The sequence below is a fragment of the Nicotiana attenuata genome, chromosome 5 (genome assembly GCF_001879085.1).
Source record: "Nicotiana attenuata strain UT chromosome 5, NIATTr2, whole genome shotgun sequence".
Taxonomy (NCBI): domain Eukaryota; kingdom Viridiplantae; phylum Streptophyta; class Magnoliopsida; order Solanales; family Solanaceae; genus Nicotiana; species Nicotiana attenuata.
In genome coordinates this window covers 31,339,740-31,352,313 of record NC_031993.1, presented here as the reverse complement: position 1 = coordinate 31,352,313, position 12,574 = coordinate 31,339,740, and the positions used below count along the sequence as shown (strand labels likewise).

Genomic DNA, 12,574 nt, shown 5'->3' with positions numbered 1-12,574 from the left:
CGTGTGTGCACAGAAACAGTGCAACAACTTTATAGCTGTGGGAGTTGACTTGGACTGTCAGCAACAGATGTCCATCTGTTCCCTCTGTCGTCTCTTTGACTCAAGTTGTTGGAACTTGTGCCAGAATTGAGACTTGTTATTCTTGAGAACTTTGAGGATGTGTAACGGGTTCCTAATCTGGTTCTTATCACGAAGTTTGTTAGACCATCAAAATACAGAAAGAAATATAACTTATCAATTTGACACAAAAAGAAAAGTCAAACGAAGGTGCAAATCGCTTTGCGAAATGAAAAACTCAAGCGATGGGAGCTTGTCTACGAGCCACACGTCGCGCGAGCTTAGACACGGATTCTTACCTACTGATTAGATCGGTACCAGTACGGATCAGACCGTTTCCAGGTAATACCTCCATAGACAGCTCTACTTTTGGGCAAAAGGCTAATAACTAACACGGTGTGGACTGTGGACTAAGTAACTTACCAGGTCGGGACTAACCTCCTATTTTGGAGTTTGGACAATAAATTATAGAGCAGACCCTGGGCCTACAGTGCCACCTGCTATTTGTGTAAAAATCACGATAAAACAGAAAGAACATCTTCAAACCAGGTCAACGAAATGTGATTGACTAGCAAGGCTTGTTCAAGTGATAAAAGTACCTCCACCACTCACTGATAAGTAGAGGCGGATCCAGGATTTGATGGTTACGGGTGCCACCCAAGGGCGAATGCACATTTATCGAAGTGGTGTCACGCGACACCGCTTCGTCGAATTCTTTTGCTAAATATATGTATTAATACTGCTAGGAAGAGGATAAGTAGGAAAAATGACATCACTTGACATAATTTATCTCTTGGCGTATTAGTTATGTGCTTGATTTTGCTCTAAGAGGTCAGAGACTCGAACCTCAACTAGCATATTTTTTTTTTCTTTTTTTGCAAATATTTGAGAGAATCTATGCGGTTAAAATTTTTGATGAAGTAGAATTTAATTAGGACTTTTTCTAACTTAAGACTCACAACACCAATAGACCAAAGTTATTTCTTGTCTAGAAGTATGATAATTAAAGTTTTATTCCGTTCTTCTATAAATTTTGACACTGCTTACAAAAATTCCGTGAATGCCTCTGGTGCCACTGCTTTTAATGCAAACCGACCATAGTGAATAGATTGAACTTGGGTGTACATTTAGTCGGTTTCCATTTTTGATTAATTTGGTTTGGTTCTGTCCATTTTGAATTAATTCAATTCAATTTAAAAGATTGTTTTATGCATAAATGAATACGTGATCACAAAATCGAATAACTTATGTCCAATTCAGTCTAATTCTCTGGGTTCAAATTCGATTACTATGATTAAAAAATATAAAGAAAAATAAAATTTTAAATTAGGAAATACACCACTTCGATCTACATATAGCTCGATTAATATTATGTCTTTGGTGCATCACTCTAATTTTTAAAATTAATAAAATAACATTAGATGGATAAAAAGAGGAAATGATTAAAATCACATTCAAATAAATTGAAGATCTAGAAAAAGAAAAGGAAGCAAATATACAATTTAAATAAATAATAAAAAGGAGATTGTACAAATAGAGTAAATAACAGAGGTGAAGAAATTAAAAGAATTTAAAAGAAGGACCATAAAGAAAAGAAGATAACAGCAAAACAACAGCTAGAACCACCAAAGAGTATCAATCCTGGGCATTTCATGTGGAGTTTCAGTGCTTTAACCATGGCACCTGCAGTCATTTTGTGACTTGGGGTGCCATTCATTATATATGTTCCATATTTTGAGGAAAATACTAGTACACATATACGATTTTACTCGAGCGATTGGGTGGCGTACCAACCCCAAGCCCCCACATATATGATTTTACTCGAGCGATTGGGTGGCGTACCAACCCCAAGCCCCCACATATATGATTTTACTCGAGCGATTGGGTGGCGTACCAACCCCAAGCCCCTACATAGATCCGCCCCTGCTGATAAGTTAGAAGGTCGAATCATAACAATGTTAATCCTCTTAATTAGTCAAAGTGAGTTAAATAATGTGATGTGAAGGTGAAGAAACAGAAACTGAAGTTAATATGACTCCACTAGATTTGCAGATTGTATGTTTTCATATCTCTGAAAATTCTTTTTAACATAAAGAAAGATTAATTAAATTTCAATCAAATTCAAAACTGAATAACTTAATACCAAGCAATGTGAAACACATATACTCCATGTAATAGTTTAAATTGAATAAAACACCATTGCATCTGGAGTAGTGATTTTTACTTTTTATTAAGTATTATCTACAGGTTCTTCTAGTAGTTCATGATTGTGCAGCTTGTAAGGTAAGGTTGAATTGCTAAAAGTAAAATGGTTAGAACTTCTTGCACAAATGTTTTTCCAAATAATTCCCCCATGTGGTTTACATGTCTTAGTAGGTGAAGCAGTATTTCTTATCCACAAATATAATCCAAACACCAACCACAGGCACCCTATCTGTCAAAGATATATACGATCTAGAAGAATAAAATAGCAGCATATTCTTGCACACATCAACAACAGCTACAGCTACTACTTGGCTCTAGATGCCTACATATACATAACACATTAGAACATAACAAATTGGTAAATATTCTTGACATTTCATAGGTCATATCTTTAATAATAAACGTGTACTTTATAATACCATGAAATTGACATACTTAAAAAGGGTCTTGGCATATGATACTGAAGACATCCAGTGGCAAAAGCCAAAAAGTAAAAGTTGAAAACATAGATAAAATAAGTGAAATCTTGGAAATATATGTATTAGCTACTACTAGTAAGTAGTAAGACTAACTGACTATGACTTGGACTTCAAGTAGTTGTTGAGAACACACATGACTGATCCAAACTCTGCTTTTACTTCCACAGGTGGATTAGCAAACTGACAAGCCATATCTTTAATCTCCTTAGAATGATATTCAATCTTGGACTGAGTAAATTTCAATCCATGAGCTGTACTAACAACCACAGTCCTTTCAGTTGGTGCAATAACCCCATTATTCCTAAGCTTCATTAGTGCAGTTAAAGCAACACCTGTATGTGGACATATAAACATTCCAGTTGAATCAGCAAGTGCAGTAGCATCCATTAATTCTTCCTCTGTTGCTTCTTCCACTATCCCATTTGAATTCTTGAGTGCATAAACTGCTCTATCAATAGAAACAGGGTCACCAATCTGTATAGCTGAAGCAAATGTTGTGTTTGCCTTAACTGGCTGAAAATTAGTCCACCCTGACTTGTAATACATATATAAAGGATTAGCATTTGCAGCTTGAGCACAAACCAGTCTTGGAATCCTATCAACTAACCCCATTTCTTGACACATTTTGAACCCTTTATAAAAAGCATAAATGTTACCTAAATTCCCACCAGGAATAATAACCCAATCAGGTACTTCCCAATCAAACTGCTGCAAAATCTCAATTGCTGCAGTTTTTTGCCCTTCAAGCCTCAAACTGTTTAAAGAATTAGCCAAATAAATAGGCAACTCTGAAGTAACTTCACGAATCAGTTTCATGCATCCATCAAAATCTGTGTCAATGCTAATAACAAAAGCACCATTGGCTATAGGCTGAACCAACTGTGCCATTGAAATCTTATTTGCTGGCAAAAACACAATAGATGGTATGTCTGCAGCAGCACAATAAGCAGATAAAGCAGCAGACGTGTCACCAGTTGAAGCACAGCCAACACCAACCAAAGGTCGTTTCAGTTTTCTTAGCCTATTCACTTGGCTAACCAAAACTGTCATGCCTAAATCTTTAAAACTACCAGTATGACTAATACCACAGTGTTTCACCCACAAATCATTCATGCCTAAGAATTTTTTCCCAAATCTTTCAGCCCAAAAAAGATTGGAATTTCCCTCAAAAGCACTTATAATATCATCATCATCAATTTCTGGCAAAACCCATTCTTTCTTGGACCAAACTCCAGAGCCATAAGGCCATGTTGTTTTCCCAACTCTAGAATCAAACAAGGACTTCCAATATTTACCATCATATTGTTTCAATGCCTCTAAGTCATGTTGCACATCAAGTAAACCCCCTGAATTACTTCTGTATATTATTTCATCAAGCGAGTAGGATTCATCAGTAGGGGTATTGGTGGAGATAGAGTTGAAAGGTACATACTTTGCTGAAAAATTTAGAGCAGATTTCTTGGTTGTTTGTGGCAGAGTTGTTTGTTGGTTGCTAGTGGTGGTGGTGGTACAAGTAACTTTAAAAGGAAGGAATTTTGTGGGGTGGTGGGGTTGGTGGGATGGGGAGAGAATGGAAGAATGTGAAGAATAAGAAGCCATTGGTAATACACTGTGATAGCTTTTGCTTTGGGTTTGGGTTTTTATTTGCAAGAAAACAGACTAGGGGTTGCTGAATCTAACATAGAGAAGGGTGCACTCTACTACATAGGATTTGGCAATATATATTTATTTACACGTGTTGTATGTTTTCTAAAGGCAAGTGGATCTTCATTTTTACGTATATTTTATAGTGTATAATCACGTTAAATGTTCAATTTGTGCGTTGTTCCAGTTACTACTCTATTAAAAATGGTAAATTATTCAATTACTTTCCATAAGCCATACTTAGGCGTCCTTTTATGTGTTTTTATTTTTGTCAATTTCTTTATACTTTTTGGGTCATGAGCCTGTAGATATCGAGAGAAAGTATAAATACGGCCTTAACTCCAAACTATTAACCTAAAGATTTGAAAATAACACTAAAACTATATACTTTCTTACCTATAATTAAACTAGTCTTACAGCTTATTTGGATGGTTGTTACATATCGTTTCATAATGTATCGTATCGTATTGTATTGTACTGTATTATTTGATGAATACAATGTTTGGATAGATTGTATTATTTGTCGTCGTTTAATGATATCACGCACCGGCAACATGAAGAATAGACTTGCAATATTATAAAGAAAAATTATGATACGGGGTAAAATTATTATATAAAAATATAGTGTAAACAATAAAATAAAATTATTTAATAATAATGAAGCATGAGATGAGAGAAAAAGACAAGGTAACGACGCGACCACACTAAATTGGTCGTTACATAAAGTGGCACATTAACGACGGATTTAACAATATGATACAATAAAATTTAATTAACAATCAAACCAAACATCGTATTTAAGATAACAATATGATACAATACAATAGGTAGCAACCATCCAAACATGCTTTAGGGTATGCGCTTTGCGCGTGTACCTATATCAATAAATGTATAATTTTTAAAAATTATATATATTTTATTCAATAATGTGTTTGAGTTATTGAAAAAATATCAAAGAAAAAAAATGTAAGTTTCTAAATATAATGAATCTTAATCTCACTAAGCTAGCTCATTACACAAAGAAATCCTACTCCACATAAGTTTTTATATGTCTTATTATGATTTATGAAATATATATCTTATGAAAATTATTGTTATCTTTATTACCAAATACTATAAACAAATAACAAAAAAAAAATACTTTACAATAATTGTTCAAAGATAATAAAATAAATTGAAGAATTTGAATCTTTGGGTCTTTTAGAAATTTATGAGTGAAGAGATAGAACTATAGCTCCTGAAATCCTATAGATAAATAACAATATAAAGTATGAAATAGCTAATATTGAATTATAAAAAATGATGTAATACGATATGAAAAATGTAGGGAGCTATCATTTATTAAAATAAATATAAGAAGAAAGAAAAATGATAAGGGCAATTTTTGTGATTTTTTTTTTTTTTTGTCTTATGTTATATCCTTATTGCTTCAGCTTAACATTTTAGCAATTTAACTTTTAATACTATATTATAATAAAAAAATTCTATTTTCTTATTTCTTTCACGGCAAATGCTCTTATTGTGTAAAATAACTTGTGTACCTTAAGAGTTTTATCAACTTGACAAATAAGTTTACTTATATAATAATTTTAAAACAAAATTGAATTGACTTTTTTGCTGCTTTATTAATTCAAAGACTTAATTATTTATTGAGATTTTATGCTTTTTTGATAGTATAGAAGATACAAATTATTTTCAAACTTTTCTCCTACTCGAACATAATATTATTCTCTTTATCGATTTTATGCAATATTGAAAACTACATTTAATAATTAGAACAAATATTTAGTTAGGTACAAAACATCTTGCTTTAGTAGTAACAGTATATAGAAACATGTTAGAATTATAGATTCCCTAATAAGAGGAATCAATGTAAACATATTTCTATGGAAATCACGTGAGTATATACATATATAATTGTAAATTGTGCTTCATTTAACCTAAAGACTTAAAAATAAAAATGAGAGACTACATATTACTCTGGTCGCCACTATTTCCTTATTACTTCGAAAAGAACGACTTCAAGCTTCCTATTTTATCTTAATGTTTTTTTTTTTTATAGCCACACAAATGTATGACATGTTTAAGATCATAAATAAAAAAAGTCTCATAGTCACATAAATAATGTGCATGTTTAAAATCATAAGAGTTAAAAATCTTTCTTTCTTAACTTTATGGAATCAAACTATGTTATATAAATTGGAATTGAAGGAGTATTTAACAGTGGTCAAATAATTTTAAAAAATTATACAAGATACAAAATTGGATCCATGATTTTAAACTTTATAAGTTCAGTACTATGAGATTCTAAGCTTGAACACATTGTACTTTTGAAATTATAGGTTCATAATTAAATATATTTTAGAATTTTAGTGGTTATCTACAATCAAAACTCTCTATAACAACGTCGTTTATTCTAACATTTTTTTTGCTTTTATAATGAATGGTTATTAATTATTATACACCTATAACAATATTTGACTCTCTAGATATTATTTGGCTGTTATAGACAAATAATATCTAAAGATATTATTTTTCCTATTCTAATGCAACGTATAAATGATAAAAAATTATTTAAATTTTCAAATTCCAAAAGACATGCGAATTAAAGAAAATTAATACATTCATGCCTGGAGTTAAGCCATGGAGTTATTTTGCTGTTTCGCAGATAGTTAGATAACTAGATGTGTTTGACTTAGCTATGGTTTTGTAAATATTAATTTACTTGGTGATTAATAAAGTTTCTAGTTAACAAAAATATAACTAATACATTACCATTAAAAACTTTATCAAATGAAAAGATATGTGCACGATGGAAACTTTTGGTCAAGGGAAAGAAAATCTAGCTGCATATATTTTAATAAAATTGAATGAAATCTTTAATTATGAAAGTAACATAATATTTTTTTTTTATCATATATGGTTCACTAAAGTTTTAAATATTTGATCAAAAATTTTAGACTTATAATTAATAATCTTAGATATTCTACATGGTTGTTATAGGGGGTAATTTTACAAAGAGCGTATTGCGATGAAGATGGTTGTTGATGTTATAGGTAAAAAGCTGTTATAGAGAGGTAAAATATAACATATAAAATTAGTTCCGAAAAAAGTTTGACTTTTATAGTGAATAACTGTTACTATATAATAATATTGATATAAAGAGGTCTGACCGTATATTTCGTATAAAGATAGTAAATTCCATAGAATCCATAGAAAAAATATGCATCCGACCTAGCAAAAATAAAATCAATGTCTTTTATTTATGTTTGGCTCAGGCTTACATCTAATGTGAGAGCAAATTTCTTTTTTAACTGTACAATCAGTTTACACACTCATTCTTGCAACCTCGATTCAAAGTTTTCCCCTTTTTCCATTCTATCTCAACACTATAAAAAAAACGCTCTAATTTTCAGAAAATAATTAAAGGATATACAACAAAAAAACATGCAAAAGGGTCACATCAACGAGCTTTTAATTTTCCCTCCCTTTTTATATGTCTCTTGCTTTCTTTTAAAAATAAAATAAAATTTGTGGTGAGTTAAACACGTGAAGAATAATGGAAGAATGGGGAGAGCCATGAATGAGGATCGGGATGATACATGTGTAAGCCCACTCATAATTTAATCGCTTTAAAAGTATAATTTGAAACGAATAATTTTACCTTTTTAAATCAAAATTTTGATACTCGAAACCAAATTAAAAGTACTTCTTCTTCTGGTCCACAATAAGTGACCAACTTGTCTTTTTATTTTGGTCCAAAATAAGTGCCCATCATTTATATAACCAAGAAACAATTCAATTTGTTTTTTATAAAATTAGCCTCTTGTACGTATCCCTAAAAAGTCTTTTACTCTTCACATTAACTATGCTGCAACATTTAACTAAGAATAGTTTAATCATACTAACTACTTTTATCTAGAATTTAGTATTTCCTGAGTGGATGTGCCTAACTTAGGCAAAAATGGCCCAAGCCCATTTAACCCGCTTTAACGGGTTGGGGGACACATATAATTCTGATGGGCTAATTTTGGGCCCAACCCATTTTAACCCGTGCAAACACCCCATTCAACCCGTGAAACTGCCAAAACTCAACCCGTCAAACTTCTCCAGCTTCAAGCCTTCCGCCCATTAACGCTTTAAATTGAGGAGTGACGACATTCATTTGCGGCAGTAAAGAGGATATCACAATTCACAAGGATTTGAAAATGGAAATAGTACTTGCCATTCAACTATTGGTATATTTTCTTTTTAAATAAAATTTCTTTTTTTAAGTTATATAAATTAAATAATTGTTCTTTTTTCATACGTTTCTTTCTCTCTAGATTGACATTAGAGAGAAAAATTTACTTTTGCTTATGCACACAAGTATTTGACAGCACATATATATTATTATTTAACTTTGGTGTGAAAAAATAAAATATTAAGCTAACAATTAAAAATCAATTTGATTGCAACAATATTATACTTGAATTCTTGAATCTGAAAAACTAGTATAATGAACATAATTACAAATTGGTATCAAATCTGAACGTCCCATTACTAGTGATTAATTAAGTTGAATTACTAAACCCCTACCAAAATGAATTTATATAACTATAAAAATAATTACTGGGACTAATAGTATAATACATGAAATAATTTTATACAAGACGTGTACAATAGTTAACAAATTGATTTAAAAAAAGAGATATATAATTTCAAGTTTGATCTCCAATCACTGAGCACATTATTGTGAAACGTGATTACCGGAACATCAAAGATAATTAATAATTCCATTAATGGGTCAAGTTGCGCGGGTTGGGCTATAGCCCATTGTTTAACCTATCTTGACCCAACTCATTTCAGCCCAAGTAACGTTTGGGTTGGGTTGGGTAATGACTCATTTAACGATTCAACCCATTTTGACCCATCTAAATTAAGCTCAACCCGCCCATTTGCCATCCCTATGCCTAATTCAAATTGATTACTTATTGTGGACCGGAATGAGTACACATTATACCTTGTAATTTTTCTAATATCAAAATTATGAAAGGTAAGACACCTGAATTAAGAAGTAGCCTTATTCTTTAGGTGCTATTATTAGTAGCTAGCTCATCTGAATTGAGAAGTAGCCTGCATTAATTAAAATTATGGAGGCTGTTATATTCCTCATAAATAAGGGTGCCCTACTACGTAGGATTAGGCAGTAATATTTTATACGGAGCAGGTTTTTTTGGTTTCTTTCCCTTTTTTTTCTTCAGAAAACATCGTCTCAGTTTTTATTTCTCTAGGTGGGCTCCAAAATTTACACCTTACCTCTAATATGCACAGAAATCTGAATTATTTACTATTATAAAATTTATATGCACGAAAATCGCAAAAAATGTCCCTAACCTATTCAATTTGGTTTATAAATATTTTTTTTAACCTATTGGTCCACCATTGCCCTCAACGTTTTCTTTAGGTCCAACATTGCCTTCAACGTTTTCTTTTGACTTTAAAATTCCCTTCAAACCAAAAAAAAGCAGCTCGGTGTATTAAGCTCCTGCTATGCGTGGAGTTTGGGGAAGAGCCGGGCCACAAGGGTCTATTGTATGAAGTCATACCCTATATTTCCGTAAGAGGTTATTTCCACGGCTCGAACCCGTAAATGGCAACAACGTATGATTGGTCTTGGTGTAACCCCATATGAATAAAATTACCAAATTCATATGCATAAATTCGACCCACCCACATCATTGAAAACGAATTTAATATTCCATTCGTTCACTTTTACTTGTCCAATATTCTAAAAATAGATTTTCACTTTTACTTTTCACTTTTAGCATATCAAGATAAGACAATTTCTTTTTTCCTGTTACACCCACAATATTAGTTAATTAATTCTGGCTCTGCCACGATACAAACAATATGTCACGTGGTTGGCTCAACAAAGTAATAGGGCGGTGAATGTGAATCTCCTCTTAAAGAAATATGTTTGGAATATGGCATTATTCATCAAACGACAACCCCTTAGTCACCGCAATCTAATGGAATTTCAGAAAGAAAGAATAGAACGTTAAAAGAGATGATGAATGCCTTGTTCTGGTTTACCCCAAAGCTTGTAGGGGGGAAGTTATTCTTACAGATAACCGAATACTCGGTCGAGTTTCCCATTGCAAGAAGCAATCCATTCCATATGAAAAATGAAATGGAAGGAAGCCCAACTTAAATATTTTAAAGTGTAGGGGTGCTTAGCTAAAGTGCAAGTTCCTAAACCCAAAAAGTTAAAGATCGGACCGAAAATTATTGATGTGTTTTCATAGGATATGCAACAAATAGTAAGGCATATCATTTTTTGGTTCATAAATTAGAAAGTCTCGGCATTCATATTAATACGGTGATCGAATAAGATAATGTTGAATTCATTGAGAATATCTATCCGTATAAAAAGAAATGTGAGTCATCTAGTGAAATATCTAAGCGACCTCGGGAAGAAGCAAAGGAAAGTATACCTAATGAGTTGAATTTAAGACGTAGGAAACGTCAAAGGAAAACTACTTCCATTGGATTAGATTTTCTTACATTCTTGTTGGAAAATGAGCTTCAAACTTTGAAAGAAGTTATGTTTTCTTCGGAAAGAAGCAGTCAATAGTGAAATAGAATCCATATTAAATACCATACTTGGGAGTTAGTTGATCTTACTCCGAGGAACGAACCATTGGGTTCCCAATGGATTTTCAAGAGGAAAATAAAAGATGATGGCATTATTGACATGTATAAGGCAAGACTTATTGTCAAAGGATATAGACAACGAGAAAACCTTGACTATTTTAACACATACTCGTCAGTTATGAGTATTACGTACATAGGATGCTAGTAGCATTGACTACAGTGTATGGTCTTGAAATCCATCAAATGGATATGAAGACGACCTTCTTAAATTGAGATTTAGAAGAAGAAATTTATATGGAACAACTTGAAGGGTTCATGGTTCATGAAGGGAAAAAAAAGGTGTACCGACTTGTTAAGTCACTTTACACTCTAAAACAAGCACCCAAACAATGACATGCGAGATTTGACCAAATGATATTATCAAATGGTTTCAAAATTAATGAGTGTAAACAAATGTGTTTACGTTAAGAGTACTTCAAATCATATAGTCATTATTTGATTATATATGGATGATACGTTGATGAAATATTTAAAATGTGGGGGCTTTTAGCTTATGCATGACAAAAGCCAATGTTAGACGTAATGTCTAAATGTTATAATTTTGAACCCCACCAATCCTTAGTGGATATTGATATGATAGTCGGTAAATTCATTACTTGTTCAGTCTTAATGATGACTAATGATGAAATTACAAATTCTAAAGTTGTTTGCGTGCCTTTCTAGAAATTATTTGTTCTTTCTTGAACATTTATAATGTTTAGCTCTTTTATGAAAGGGTGTCACCTGGAAGGCTGTGACTTTTCATGAAAACTGCGTTTGTATATTTTGTATGAACATGACCGTCATGAACAAATGTATTAATACGTTGGTCTATAATGAGGTGAACCAACCGATGAACATGACCAAAATTCATTGCAAGTTGGATTTGTTTCATGAATGAAGGTATTTGCATATCATATAGACGTATGAATAAATAGCATACAAATCCTTGAAAATGGCGGAGTGATTGCGAAATATGTTATATCTTAAAAGGTTGTGACCACAACTGATGCCAATCATTTCAGGTATTGTTATAATATACTATTGCTACATTAAGTGTAGTCAATAATCTGATATGCAATAGATTGTCGAGACGTATTAGTCCATGACATAAGGAAGTTCGCATTGAACTATCATGACAATAAAATGAGTTTTGGGATATTTAAAATATATCCATGACTATGCATTGCACTATAATAAGTATCATGCGGTTATTAAGGGGTATATTACCGTAAATTGGATCATCGGATCAACCTAAACCAAATGTACAAGTGGATATATTTTTACAATTAGTGGAGGAATAGTGTCTTGAAAATTGTCCAAACAAACGTGCATTCCGCTCTACAATGGAGGCTTAGTTTATAGCCTTAGACAAGGCCGGTGAAGAAGTTGAATGGCTCTGAAATTTCTTGAAGAAATTCCATCTTAGCCCAAAATATTGACACCTATATGCATACATTGCAATGGTCAAACGACAATAGGAAGGGTCGGGAGCATTATGTATAATAAAAAAT

General features: G+C 32.2%; 1 protein-coding gene across 1 annotated transcript; it reads right to left on the bottom strand.

Moving 5' to 3' along the window:
- LOC109225603 (threonine synthase, chloroplastic-like) lies at positions 2,611-4,443 on the bottom strand. Its single transcript, XM_019390326.1, has one exon. The coding sequence runs from the start codon at positions 4,338-4,340 to the stop codon at positions 2,838-2,840; it is 1,503 nt and encodes a 500-aa protein (XP_019245871.1). The 5' UTR covers positions 4,341-4,443; the 3' UTR covers positions 2,611-2,837.